The 14,590-nt window shown below is 58.5% G+C and overlaps 1 protein-coding gene across 2 annotated transcripts in view; it reads right to left on the reverse strand.

Moving 5' to 3' along the window:
• The window catches only part of CMIP (c-Maf inducing protein), a 233,977-nt gene continuing 219,387 nt past the window's right edge, over nt 1–14,590 (reverse strand). For both annotated transcript variants that reach the window (XM_027076276.2, XM_053209969.1), the window contains 8 exons: nt 12,874–12,981; nt 10,660–10,776; nt 9,018–9,158; nt 8,217–8,264; nt 6,995–7,141; nt 6,000–6,105; nt 4,602–4,672; nt 1–2,024 (listed from right to left, as the gene is read on the reverse strand). In XM_027076276.2, the coding sequence (XP_026932077.1) occupies nt 1,971–2,024; nt 4,602–4,672; nt 6,000–6,105; nt 6,995–7,141; nt 8,217–8,264; nt 9,018–9,158; nt 10,660–10,776; nt 12,874–12,981 (792 nt within the window). In that variant the 3' untranslated portion in view covers nt 1–1,970. The remainder of the gene's footprint in view (nt 2,025–4,601; nt 4,673–5,999; nt 6,106–6,994; nt 7,142–8,216; nt 8,265–9,017; nt 9,159–10,659; nt 10,777–12,873; nt 12,982–14,590) is intronic.

Raw genomic sequence — 14,590 nt, forward strand, 5'->3', positions numbered from 1 at the left:
TCAATGAGTCACTTACAGTTTATTTTTGCCTGAAAGTATTTCACATCTCTGAACACAGCTAACGTGACAGTAGTATTAACCATCAGGAAAAGCAACAGTGCGAAGGGAAAAGATGGCATGTCTCGGCTCTTTTTTTTTCTTTTTTAGAGTTTTTTTTGTTGTTGTTTTTTTGTTTTTTTTGTTTTTTTGTTTTTTTGTTTTTGCTTCTGCTTCTTCCTGCACCAGAGTGCTATAAAGTTTGGGACCGGAGGGGAGAGAATAAAACCAAACAACAGAAAACAACAACAACAGAAGAAAACAAAACACGAAACAGAACACACTCACACGCACACACAAAATAAAACCTGGCACGTAAAATGAATTAAGACTGAAACCCAATTTCTTTTTTTTTTTCCTTTTTTAAAAAAATGAGGGCATAGTCGGGGGGGGGGTAATAAAGTCTACCTAGCAAAGTATAAAACGACAAAAGCATGGTTTCCATTGAATAAGATTAAATATATATAAAACAATTACATTGACTGAGGGGTCAGGGCTGGGGGTGCTGGAGGGGGACGGTATTTGTGCTAAACCAACAGAAGAGGGGGCTTGGGGGGAGAGGGGACCCCAAGTAAACCATAAAAGGGCTGTTCTGTACAGGGAGGGCTTGTTAAGAAAAAGCCGACTGTTTACAAAAGAAACGGAGGTTGGTTTGTCTTCGGGGCAGGTGTGGGGACAGAAAGGGTGTCTGTGCTGTAGCGGTCACATTCATAGGGGTGGGGTGGGCAGTCAGGCTGGTGGAGGCGACGTCTCTCTCTTCTCCCAAGAGACCATGCAGAGAAGCAGGCATGCGTGAGGAGACCACGTGAAGCACAGGGTGGCGGGGAGGCCACAGGCCGCAGTCTCAGGGGGGACAGGGATGGCAGAGGCCACCGGAGATGGGAGCTCTCCGGGGGCCGGGGCCGGGGCAGCTCTTCCAGGGGATGGACCAGGGAGGACAGGTTAGCACCCCCCAAACGGCGTAAGAGGGGGCTGAGAGAAAGCCGGGGCCTGGCAGGAACAGGACTACAATGTGGGGACCCCACTTCTGCCCCCCAGCCTGACCCTCACCCGGGGGCAAGTTGGAGACATCTGGGAATTGGAAACGCACAGTGGGGGCGGGCGGACAGACGGCCGAGCATTAGCATACAGAATCCATTACGAAAAAGCAATTAATTTTCCAAGGAGGTTTTTTTTTTTTTTTGTCTGTTTCCTTTAAAAAAATAACAATAATACTACCACTACCCCAACAGCTGACTGGTTTATACAGTACTACGGGCCAGGGGAGGGCGGGGTAGGAGGGCAGGAGGGAGGGAGGGAGGGTCAAAGACTTCATAAATAAGAGGCAGGTCCCAGACCCGCAATTTGTCAACATTTCTTAAATAGGCGCATTATTTAAATCTTATGTACAACAAGAATCACTTTGCATAGCAATGGCGAGGACACAGGACGGTGCAATGACATGTCTGGGTTTTCTTGTCCCAATGGTGGGGGGCGGGGGCGAGTTCTCGGTGGAGCTTGTGAGGAAGAAAGCACCCTTCCTCGGCCCTCGAGGCCCATCAGGGTCGTGTGATGGTGGCATCGGAGTTGACTTTTCCCACACGGCATTGAACACAAAGGCAAAGAAAATCCACAAAGGGTCCCCCCTCCCCAAGGCCCCCACCCCTCCCCCACCCTCTCCCCCGACCCGCTGATGCTCCTCTGGTTGCTACAAAGTCCTTTTTGGATCAGGTCAAGGTTTCCAATTGTGAAGCTAAAAGAATTAGGCGGGGCTGGGCGTGCTTACGGCCCCCCTCCCCACCCCCTCCCCCCTCCGCCCTCTGCCCCCAGAAAGACTCCCCCATCTATCTCACAGCCGGGACCCTGGGGGCGGGACCCCAGGACCGGCGCTCTACGGCTATTAGTCAAAAGTCGTGTGTTGCAGCGGCAAACTCCTTCCTGCCGAGCCGGGAGCTTCACCAGGCTTCCGTGTAGCGGACGTCCACTTCCTTCAAGTTGGGAAGCTTGGCCTGCGGGGCAGCAAGGAGGACAGTCCTTTCCCGAACCTGGCCCGGCGGTGCCTGGCTCTCCCGCAGCCACGGCCGGGGTTCCCACTGTGCCCTCCCCACCTTGCCGTCGGGGCTCCCTGGGGCTCAGAGCTGGGTAACCTCGGGGAGCACAGGGCAGCAGCCCCGGGATCGGAGGTCGCAGGTGGGCGGACAGCTGCAGGGGATTCCGTGCCCCCTGCCTCTGCGAGGCCGTGGATGCCTGGCTCTGAAGGCGGAAAGCCCTGGTGGGAGCCCAAGCTCTGTCACTTGCTGGCTGCACGACCCCGGGGGCAGAGCCCCCGGCCTCCTCCTCTGTGGAGCCAGCGTGATCAGGCCACGGCTCACAGGACGGTGCTAAGGGTGGAACCTCCTGACGCACAGCTCGCCCTGAACAACACAAGGCCGTGTGCCCTACAGGCGGGAACCACCCGCACCGTCACCACCGCCTACAGGCCATCGTTACGGGAAATCGGGCAGGCGAATGCAGTGGGATCGCCATAAATGCAGGCACCTGGGGGGCAGCGAGTCTTCCCCTGCAGGACGCCCCCGCCTCGGAACCGTCTAGACTGCAAGCTTCCACCTGCTGTTGTTCACACCTGCTTCCCGCTCTCCATCCCTGCCACCCAGACACATCGCCTCTCTTCCTTCTTTTATAAACAGCTGGCCTTCCCTCCACAAGCCTTCACTGCACCGACAGGGCTAATGGCTCTCCTCCCTTTGCTGCCTCTTCCAGACTCTCCGTGGGGGCACCGGCCAGTGTCACCTTCTACCGTGCGTGCGCACGGCTCCTCCGTGCTTCTCCCCTGCGCTCTGGCTCGTGGGCCCCCAGCCCCGCTGCTCAGGCAGAGGCTACAGACTGGGGGCTGCCTTCCCCTGTGCAGCACTGTAAAACCTTCTTTACGCCAACCTCTCCGATCAGGAGATGGCAAACTGGCACGGAGGTTTCCAGGTTCTCCTGAGAGACGGGGCCGTGAGCTGGAGGGCCCTGCCTGCCTGATGTGGAGTGCAGGCCGCCTGCCCCCAGGCAGGCAGACAGCCTCCGGGCCGTCCGATGCCCGCAGCACAGAGGTTGGGCGTCACTGGCCAGTATGCTCAAATTGGCACCATGGGGTCTCTCGGATGCGTGAAAGCGGCTTTTCTCCACAAGGGGCTGACCACACCCCTTTGCTGCTTGGCTAGGGCACCCGGATCTGTGCTCCTTCGCCTGCAGGGGGCACAGTAATCCTCAACGGTGCAGAAACGCCCACTTGGGCCCGGCAGGTCGGGGAGGCCCTGGAGGGTGCACTCAGGCTGGTTCTGCGCCGGCCGCACCCCTGCCCCGTTTCACATGCTCCTCAGCACCCTCTGACGGCTCTCCTGGCCTGCTCGGCAGATTCCCGTCTCAAGACCTTTTGTGAAGGCTCTTCTGCCCTAGTGAGCAGGGCTGGCTGTCCCCTGTCCCCTCCCTGCTGGTCCCTGAGCCCTGTCCTGGCCTGGTTACTGCATGTATCTGTCTGCCAGGATGGAGCTTCCTCCTGGGCAGTGGTGAACCAGATGCACCTTGGTCCTGTCCCTGTCCCGAGCCTGGGCTTGGCACATAGTAGGTGCTCTAAAGCTGGCCGCAGGTCTGGCTGAGCTGGAGGGCTGAGGGTGGGGCGGGGAAGGGGTGGTCCCTGCTTGTGGGAATTCCTTCCAAGTGGCTTCCAGCGTGTGAAGGTGCTGGCGTCTCATGGTGGGTCTGGCTGCCTGGCCCAGCCCTTCCGTCCTCAGCGCTGGCTTATCTGCAGCCCCGCTCACTCCTTCCGGGGCAGTTGGTACTGGACCCAGAGCGATGGGGGCAGCAGACTTCTGAAGGTCAAGCTCCACCAGTCCCCCAGGAAACGTGCTCACCTTTCCCTACTCAGATCCTCTTTCTTGCCCCAACTTTAAACACTGCCAATCTAGCCCAGGCTACAGGACCAGGAGCTTAACCCATGACTGCATCAGCCCTGTTGATGTTCTCCCTGTTTCTACTCTTGCTTGGACCACCCCCGGCTCTAGCAAAAAAATCAGTTTTCCTGGTAACAGCCACAACAAGCCTTTACAAGCATAACTCACAACATTGCTTAGAGTCTCTGAAAGCTTTCTACTGAACTTGGATGGAATCCAGAACCCTTCTGTGACCTATGAGGGCTTATTCAGTCTGGCCCAAGTCTGTTCTCTCTTACTTTCTAGTCACATTTGCTACAAAGTCAGTTCATACCAACCCTTTCTGCCTCAGGACCTTTGCCCTTGCTTTTCCTGTCATCCTTTGCATCCATGGCTTCTTATCTTATAGGTCTCGGCTTATGTGACTTCAAAGGGACCATCCCTGATGATCACATGCCAAACAGGCCCTCCCTATTTCTAAGCTACCAATTCCCTGCTGGTTTCCTCCCTACCATTCCTTTCCACCTGCCATTATTTTATTTACTGACTTATCTGCCGGTGTAATAGCCTTTCTTGCTGGAGAATAAGCTCCACGAGGGCAAAGCACTGGTGTCTAGGAAAGAAGGAGGGAAGGGGGGAAGGGAGGGAGAAAGGGAGGAAGGGAAGAATTACCTTCAGATCTTCATAGGTGTCAGCCGAGAGCTTGGTGCTGTTCATGTTTAAGCTGCAAAGACTCTTCATGGCTGTGCAAGGACAGACAGACACAGGCATTAGGTCAGTGAGAACCCCACAAAGGCAGCTGCAGGTACGGGACAGTCAAGCTGGGGGGCTGACTACTGTAGCCAAGGCCCCTGTCTAGGAGATGGGGCGGGAGGGTTTCAGGGGCACTGCTAGGGCACCACCAGGACAGAAAGTCTGTTTCAGGCAGGAGCTGGTCTGAATTGGGCTTACGTTCTCTCCCTGCTCTCTGAGCCTCCCTTCCTTCTGGTCTATCTGTCAGGTCCCTGCACTGCTGTACCCTGAAGTTCCCGAGAGTGTGCCTGCCACATCCCAGGTCAGCCCCAGTGGGCCAGGCTGGGCCCTTCCCCGAGGGGAGCTCTGGGAGCTCTCCCAGTAGGGCTGACCCAGGACCCCCCTTCTTGAAAGCACGCCTCGAACTTTGGTTTGGTCAGGAGCCACCCATCAGAGGTGCGGTGTTCCATCCCGTTCCTGGGTGCACCGAGCCAGGGGCTGTGTGATTCCAAGGACAGTGTCCAAAGAGCACATTTGCAGAAAAGTGTCCCCAAACCTCATCCTCTCTGCCCTCCATCACCCCTGTCTCCTGTCCCCACCCCTCCCAAGCAACCTTGTAGGAGCCATGGCCCCTGCCCAGCATATCAACCCCCTCAGCCAATTCCTACGTATGTCCTGTACACCCAGATCCGGTCACTTCCCCAGGGAAGCCCTCCATGATTCCTCCCAGCTGAGGCATGGGGCCTGTCATCTAAACCAGTGGGTGGGACATGGGCAGTGCAGCTTCCCAGGCTCAGCACCCAAGACTTTGCTCTGGTAGATTAGGGTTGGGGTGCAGGAATCGGCACTTCTGGGTTCCTTGGGTGTTTTGTGGCTCCTTCTATTAGAGCAATGCTTCTCAAACTTCAATCACACGTGGGAATCACCTGGACATTTTGTTAAACTGCAGTTTCTGAGTTAGCAGGTCTGGGGCAGGACCTGAGAATCTGTACATCTAACCCCGGCTGATGGCTGCTACTGGGCAGGAGAGCAGGGCAAGCCTGTCCTAGGGCACTTTTCCCAAACTTCATCCCTCAGACAAGTATCTGGAGGATAAGGGCACTCATTGTTTCGTTTTCTTCTAGAATATAAGTTCCAGGAGGGCAGGGATATGTCCCCTATTGTGTTCCCAGCACCTAAAATGGTGCCTGGCACACAGTAGGTGCTCATGAGCACTTGTTGAATGAATGGATGCACGCACGCGTGAATGGGTGGATGGGTGAGTGGATGAATGGATGCACGTGTGCACGCATGCACGAAGCAGGCCCTGCCAACCCTGGCCACCCCCGCAGGACTCACAGCTGAGGGCCAGCAGGCCCGCGTCGGTCACAGGCGTCTCACACAGGTTCAGCACCTGGAGCATGGTGAGGTGTTCCGACAGGAGCCGCAGGCCGGCGTCTCCAAACTGTGGAGCACAGAACCTCTCAGCCCTGGGGATCGACCCGCGTCCCCACGGCACTCAGGGAAATGACTCCGAGGCTGGAGGCAGCGGTGGAGGAAGGTGACGGGGACAGAGCCACCGCCTTTCAAGCCGGGGGATCTGGGCTGCCCTCGCTTCTCTCCAAAGACTCAAATGCTTCCCCGGACCGGGGTTCGAGTCCAGCTTCTGCTGGTGGGATGCGGGCCAGCCAAGGGCCCTTCCCAGCAGTCGGTCTTGCTGTCAAGGAGGGCTCTGAACTCAGGGGCTCCGGCTACCAGTGAGGGCCAAGGCTGCCTTTCCCTGGGCAGGACAGTAGGATGGGGCAGGATGGGCCTTGGAAGGCAGACTGCCGGGAACACCTGGTTCCTCTTCTATAAAAGGAGGGCTCTGGCGGGGCCTCCACGTCACAGATGGGGAGTGGAGACCACGTGTGCTGATCCACGCAAGGCGCTTCGGAGTGCAAACGACACCGAGCGTGGGTGGCAAGCATCGGTGTGCTGTGGTTGTTACCACAACAGGAAGACTCCTGAGCTGCCCGTGTGCTACCCAGGAGGGTGCGGGAGACCAGCGTCACGTCTCAGCCCCGCCTCTCAGGGCTTCTAAGGCTTTGCTGGGCACGCCCCTGCCCTGGGCCTCAGCAGCTCCAACTGTGAAACGGCCACTGGCCTTCACGAGGTCCTAAGTGTCCTCTGGCCTATGGAGGGGGTGCTGAGCTGGGGAGGGGCGTGGTAATCAGGAGACTGGGCCCCGGGCTCCAGGCAGGAAGGCCAGTCCCAGAGGAGGGCGCAGAGCAGGGGCGCACAGGGGCACGGAGGAGGGGGCAGGATGCGGGGGCGGGCGGGGGCAGAGCAGGGTGCAGGCAGACAGTGTGCACCTGAGTGGACCACAGGTTCAGCTGCTTGAGAGAAGGCAGTTTGATGAGGTGCTCAGCGCAGGCGCTGGTCACGTTGGTGAAGGCCAGACTGAGGTTCTCCAGGTTTCCGAAAGAGCCGGAGCTCAGCAGACGAGCCAAGTCGGCATCCTGCAAACAGACAGGCGGTGGGCTCTCGGGGAAGGCCCGGGGCTGCCAGGCGCTCCGGAGACCCCTCCGCACCCCTGTCCCCACCTCCCTTCCCTTGCCCCGTAGACAGTTGCAGCAGGGGTGACAGTGCGGCTTGGAGGGGGGGGTAGGACCGAGGGGGGTGCTGGGAGCGGCTGCCCCCACGTCCCCGTGGGTGGGGGAGAAAGCCTCCAGTGCCGTGACTCACACCCTGAGTCACCGACTGGGGTGCTCCGAGGCATGTCCCTCCCACAGGCGTGTGTGCGTGCACACGGATGTGTATACCTGGCCAGCTCCCCTTCCCAGGCAGCAGCTTGGGCCCTTTGCTCGCCTGAGAACACTGAGGTCCCCCCACCTCTAAGGCCTTTGGAGGGCAAGACACGCGTGAGCACTAGACTACCAGGCGGCTGCGGGGAATGTCCGCTCTCCCTTTTATCTTAGTGATCGAATCCTTGGATTCTAGCTGCCACACGGCCACACCGAATTAAGGCTAATCTCCCAGTTAGATGTGGCCGTGTGCCGAGTCTGGACAACGGTATACAGGGAGATGTGTCCAGGAGAACTTTCGGAAAGCCCTTAAAGGGAAGGGGCATGTTCTTCTCTGCTCTTCCTCCTTCTGCTGGCGTGAATGGAGACCTGATGGCCAGGGCTTGAGCAGCCTTTTTGGACCACGAGGTGGAAACCTCATGTCAAGGACGGCGGCACAGGATAGGAGGAACTAAGATCCCCGAAGACCTTGTCAGTGGGGCTGAAGAGAGGCGCCAACCTCACGGTGTTGTTGTGGTGATAAAATGAACAGCCCAGTACCCGGTATGTAAATGCTCAGTGTATATTAGCTATTAGTACTATTATTAACTGGTAACATGTTAACATTAATACCAGCGACAATCTACCGTGTGTGGTTTCCTGGAACCTGGTTCCCTCCTGGAAAAGCTGGCCTGTCAAGTGCCACAGGGTCCTTGGTCAGCTCCACCGGCTAAAGTTCCTCATCAGCGAGGTCTAATCTAACTGCCTTCTTCCCTCTACCCAGCCCCACAGGAGAATAAAACCAACTCACCGTGGACTTGGAGGGCAGTGTTAGCCTGGTGGGCCCGCCTTTCCTTTGCTGCAACAGAAACCGGACTGATGACGACCCGTTCTTTCCCCTGGGCTGCCAGCCTGCACACCCCCCTCCCCGTTGACATCACACACAGCGCCATTTTATTTCTCGGCGGCAGAAGGCCACGTGGCGGTCTCGGTCTCGGGGGCAGACCCCGAGACAAGGTGTGAACACAGCCGGTTTATCAGAGAGGGAATCCCCAGAAACGCCAGCAGGGGAGTGGGCGAGTGAGGCGGTGAAGGCCCCCCAGGAAGGGAGCGTTATGGTACCGCTACCGCTGGGGGTCCTCTGGGAAATGGTGGAGAAGTCATGTCTCAGAGGTGTCCCACCTGTGCGGAGAGGGAGCTGGAGTATTTATACACCGTCTCCTATTGGCCGCTGGGTGAGAGCTGCTCCCAGAGACCAGGGAGGTGTGGGCTCACCACCCCTCTGAAGCCCAGCCCTGGTGCACTTAAAGAAGGGCCTGTGGGATATGGGGAGGGAGGCAGTGGCTGCCGCACAGGGCTCTGGGGTGAGGCAGGATGCGACTCCTGGCCAGGCCCCGTAGGAGCTCCGGGACTTTGGGGCACCGACCTGACACGTCTGCGATCACCTGGAAAGTGGCAGGTGGTAGCCCCGAACTTTCCGGGTCTGGAGAAGGACTCGCGGAGACAGAGGCCCACGCAAGTGCGGGCGGGGGACCCGGGCTCCGTCCCCCTGCACCCAGCTGTGCTCTGGCGGGCCCGGCACGTGCGCCCCAGAGCCGGGCAGGGGACTCACCAGCTCCTTCAGCTCTCGCTGCCGGTCGCACAGCTGCTCGTACATGCGCTTGCCCACGCCCGTGCTCTCCAGGGTTGAGATGATCTGCAGCTGGGTGTCGTTGTTGTCGATGATGTTGTACTCCAGCATGAGGCACAAGATCTGCCCGAGAGCAGCGGAGGTGCGTTACAGCAGGGCTGGTCCTTGAAGGCACGGAGGGCTGGACCTCAGCCCGTGCCAACAGCCCCGCGCGCCACAGGGAGGGGTCTTGGATAAGCTCCGCGTGCTCCACGCGCCCCGAGATCTCATCCTGCAAACGAGCAACCACGCTCCCCCGTCGCTGTCCTTCTGGCTGGGTGACCCGGGCAAATCACGTATCGCAGCTTCCCGTCTGTACAACGGGAACATTCGTGCACAGCCAGCTGAGCACGGAGCAGGCTCTCGGCAAATGCGGGAAGAAATGATGCATGCTAGGACCTCAAGGGTTGGGAGAGAGCTCAAAGGACAGGGCACCTCTTTCCATCCCTAGTTATCCCCCTGTGCCTGGCACATGGTTGGTGCGCAAGACAGGCTCAGAATGAAACTGGAGCCCCGGAGGACACCTGCAACACACTGCCTCCCAGAGCCTTGGGGAGCCGACGCGATCTCTGTTCTCCGGCCCTCTCGCCCAGGATTAGCATGCGGGCAGCCCTTTCCGGCAACTTCTCACTTGCCAAGCAAAGCCTGCCCTGCCCAGGCCCTCACAGCACGGCTCACCTGCCTCCTGGCTCCCTGCTCACCCCCGTCCTGCAAGTTCCCTGCGCAAGCATCTCAGTGAACCTCCAAGATGCCCACCGGGGCCTTTGGGCACTTAGGCTCTTTGGGCCCATCCACCAAAATCGCCAACCCCTTGACTCAGCCATCCTGACCTCCTCTGTTCTTCCTCACCCTGCTGTGGGGCCTCTTGTTGACTCCTTGGCCCCCAAATCTCACTGGCAGGGACGCTCTGGGGCTCATGTTCTCTGATGCTCTGCCCACCGAGAGGTGTTCTAATCCCCATCACCGTGACTACCGGCCAGCACTTCTCGTGGGTAGGACGTGGCAAAGTGCTGCTGCCTGACTCTGGGGCTGCACCGGGAAGAGCAACATGGCTTCTGCCATCCTGTCTGTGGACAGCGGCTCTGGGGGCCCCAGGCTTCTGGGGACTTTAGGATGAGGCAGGGGGGACCTGGGCCAGGCGTGTGTTCCCTGGGGAACAGGAATACTTCTGCCCAGGCTGCTTCATAGACAGAGGCCTGGAGTCCCAGCTGGCCCCGTCTCCTCATGAGAGACCCAGGGTGAGAACCTGTCAGCTGAGCCCAGTCACCCCCAGATCCGTGAGCCAAATAAATGAGTACCATTGTTTTGAGCCCCCCCACCAGGGTGGCCTGCTCCACAGCAATAGACAAATGGGCAGAAACCTCCCCTGATCATAAGTGAAAGGGACCAACTGTGACAGGCGGAGGGGGGGGGGGGGGCCTCTCGCTTCCTGCTCGACTTGGGAGAGGCCAGGCCACACCTTCCTCCTCCACCGCTGTGCTCCCAGCTGCCCTAACAGCTCTGGGCTCTGTAAGGTGCCCAATGAACAAAGACGAAGGACCGGGCAAGACAGCAGCCTTGCCGGGGACCCGGGCCAGCTCCTTACCTCCACCATGGTCTGGTTCCCCCTCAGCGCCAGGAGCATGCAGGGTCCCAGCTTGTTTTCCGCCAGGGAGAGCAGGAATTTTTTGGTCTTGTAACAGGAGCCCATGAGGATGTGCACCTATGACGGGAGACAGCCCACGTGAAGGGCAGTGACCACAGTGGGGCTGTGGCCCGAGATGCCTGCCGGTGGCATGCCGGAAGGATTCCCCACACCCTCTCTGGACACCAGATCTGAAAAGACCATCAGACCCCCCTCTTCCCACCGACAGGTGCTCCGGTGTGGATGAACCATGGGGATGTGGTGCTCAGTAAGCCGATCACAAGGGACAGATCCTGTAGGATTCCGCACACGGAAGGGGCCTGGGGTGTCAGATTCGGGAAGTGGAGTGGTTGCCAGGGCAGGGGTGGGACGGGGAGTAAGTGTTCAGGGGATACGGTGCCACCACATGTGGGACAGAGACCTGTAGGGAGCCCTGCCTCCCCTCCCCAAGCGCCCTATGAGCTCCACAGGTGCTCAGTGATCACCTGCCCCAGAAACCCAGGAACTGGCAAATTCCGCTCCACCTGGGCTACACGCGGGGCAGACACTAAGGCGACGGTGTTTCTTTCCGGTGTCTCTGGAGGTGGGTCCCGAGGGCAGGGGACCCCAAGCAACAGGGCCGGGGCCCCAAATGCCTAGTGTGCTCTCCCCCTTTGTGCAATGGCAAATGCCCTTCCACGGTTGGAAACGGCAGCCTCATCAAGGGGACCGCTCCTGCCCCCTGTGTCTCCATGGAAACGCCGCGTTGCTCTCTCAGGGGCTGCCTGCCTCCTTTTCCGCGTGTATCTTTTCCGCTCCATCGTTAACTCCGGCACAGACGCAATCTCTTAGGTGGGGAAGCTGCCAGCCCCCCGGGTTCTTCCGCACACCAAGTCCCCGCCACACACGGCTGTTGTCATGGTGAAGCTGTGACATCACAGGAGCCCTCGTGAGTGGCGAGGTGGGGTGCACTTCCAGGATGCACAGGGCACTCAAGAGGGACTTGTCAGGCAGTGGGTGAGGAGTGGAGAGCCAGTGTGTAAGGAAAACGATCTAAAAATAAGTCCCTTTCAAGAAAGCTTCCAGAGGCAGCGCCGGATCTGTCGTCACTGCGGAGAGCTTCGCGAGCTGGCCCTGTTGGACGGGCGGCCCAGCAGAGAGAAGACCAACCACAGCTGTCACTTCTGGGCGGGCTGTGCGCTAGGCCCTGGCTGGGTGCCCTGCCTCCGTCACTGCAGGAGATCGCCTGGTGATCCGAGAGGCTGGCGCTCTACTCCCTGTTTTACAGACGAGGGGGCGAAGCAGGGCGCAGCAGAGAGGCCCCCTGAATCCTGTTTTCTCGCCGCTGGGAACACGCTCGGTCACAGAACCCAGCTGGTGTTGCGAGCAGGAGGGACAGCTGAGGTCACTGGCCACCTGGAGGACAGTCTGTGCCCCCCGTCAGGAGACGGTCACGCTGCCCCTGGAAGGGCAGGCTCTGGACAGCGTGGGCCCCATCAAGGGAGGGACCTGGAGGCTGAAAAGCCTGTGTGGCCTCAGGTAAGCCACGGCACCTGTCCGGAGCTGCCTCAGCACAGGCGTGGTTATGGATGAAGTTGAAGACCGAGAAGAAACAGGGCACGTGAGGTGCCCAACACAGTGTCCGGCATGAAGAAAGTACTGGAAATCGTGGCGGGTGCCCAGTTGTGGGTCTGGTGACATCAGACCTCTCGTCTCCCGGAGGAGATGGTCATCCTGACCTTGACTTCTCATCGCAAAGGTCGGGCGAGCTGGTGGGTCTGCAGTGCCTTCTAGAATCTCTGAGCACTCTGAGCCCTCAGCAGCTCGACCTGATCTCAGCAGCTCGATCTGAACGTTGCCACTACGGTGAGCTGCGTGAGCTTGGGCAGTGAGCGCCGCGGGCTTCTGCTGCCTGCCTGGAAAGCAGGGTAACACTACGTGTCACCTCCCGACGGAGCCGAGTGAGATGGGGTGAGAACAGGACTTTCGTGCCCTCGGTTTGGTGCCTGCTCGGGTGAGAGGCAGAAAGCGACACTCCTGGTCACCGTCTTCATCACCATCTTTCTCTTTGGCTCCGATGCCATCCAGAAATTCCCAGGCTGGCCACTGCCGGACCGGGACAGTGGCTGGCGCTCATCAGGCGGGGCAAACCCGGTCCCCGCCCGCAGTGCCCACTGATGGTCCCGTCCCACGTACCATGCTGGCGAACAGCTCCCCGTCATCATCACAGGCCACCCCTCCGGGGCTGTACAGCTGAAACCAGCCGTCTTTGCCCGCCCGCACGCTCAGCAGGCATGAGTGTACCTGCAGCAGAGAAGGAGCACAGCAGTCAGTCCCATCACACAGACGAGACCAGCTCCCACAAGTCCCGCACTTAAGAAATCAGTTTAACGTCTACTCCAGCGACTCCGACCTCCTACTGAATTCCACAGAAGGCCTGTTGGGAAAAACCGTGGCATCTGTAAACTGGGGAACACTAGCCGTTCCCCATCAGCTCTGCGGGATGAAGGGCCAGGCCTGGCTTGGTTAGCTGCTCTGAATAGAAGCAAGTCTGTGGACAGATCAGGGGGAGACAGGCTCAAAGCTACTGCTTCAACTCAGTCCCCTTTTCTATGCCTTTTTCCGGGCACAGCACAGGGGGCAGCTCTTTTTCCTCTCTTCTCTCTCTGCACCTCTAAGTCCTGTATCCTGCTTTCTGCCCTCAGCTCTCTGACCCTCCTCTGTCCTGCTCTCTCAGGACATCTGCCCCCTCCACCACTGGGGGTCTGCCTGCTGCCCTCGCTGCGTGTCCTCTGAGCCACCTTCTGAGTCTTTGCCTCTCCCTGGAAGGCGCTCTGTCCAGGGTGGGGCGGTTTCATGCACATGCACCGCTCTCTCTGGGTCTCAACTGCTTTCCCAGAGTTCCGCATGTGGGTGGGCGGGTGGGCGTGTGCAAACACGTGTGTGTGTTTGGGAGAAATTCCATCCACATCCACCCTACTATAGCTGCGGAAAGAGAGAGAAAGAGAGAGGGAGAGGGAGGGAAACCAAGGCCTTTGTTTCTTACCTCCTCTCTGTCCTCAGAAGAAACCTGATAGAAGTGGCCAATCATTTCCTTCAGGAGTGAAGGAAGGACAATTTGCTGCCAAAAGCCACTTACTTACAGATATTCAATTGATCACAACCCACACACAAGTGAACAGAAAACAGAGGCGGGGGGGGGGGGGGGCTTTGACTTCTTTCCCTCTGAGTCGGAAAAATATCAAATGTTAATTTGTTTACTTCAAAAAATAGCGAATCAAGAGTATGCAACTCTATTCCGCAAATGTATCAAACGGTTTAGAAGTCCGGCTTCTTTAGGAGGCAGAAGGTGGGACGGGAGAGAGGGGACGAGAAACAGAATCAAAGGAAGAGGTTCAGAGGAGCCCGGAGCAGGGCCTGGCGAGGGGGGGGGGGGCGGTGCCGGGCCTCTGCACCCCACCCCTCTGCAAGACCGGCCTGGCCCCTCACTCACCAGTCCCCTGGGCCTCGTGTATGGTGCGGGGCTCGGAAAGTCTCCTCCCAGCCCTTGGCTCTGCTTCTCCGCTCTGGGAAGCAGCTGGGACCACTTTTATTCTTCAACTTCAAAGTTGGTGTTTGAAATAAAGGCTCACTTTCCAGGGGAATTCTGGGAATCTGTCTTCACATGCAGTGAAGAATGGCTTAGCGCAGCCCAGACCTGCCTAGCTAGCATTTCTGCTTTTCCCATTGCAGCCAGGGAATGCAGGGGCTTGGAATCAGGGCTTAGAATCAAGGTGTTCTAGAACTATGTTTCACCGTGGGGCCGGAAGAGAATATATTCTGGCTCTGTTAAGAAGAAGGAATCCCTTCGTCCTCTGCCCATCCTTAACCCTCCGCTCTGCTGGGGGTCTGTCCCCACCTAGAAGCCAGATCC

Source organism: Acinonyx jubatus, chromosome E2 (genome assembly GCF_027475565.1).
Source record: "Acinonyx jubatus isolate Ajub_Pintada_27869175 chromosome E2, VMU_Ajub_asm_v1.0, whole genome shotgun sequence".
Classification (NCBI taxonomy): Eukaryota; Metazoa; Chordata; class Mammalia; order Carnivora; family Felidae; genus Acinonyx; species Acinonyx jubatus.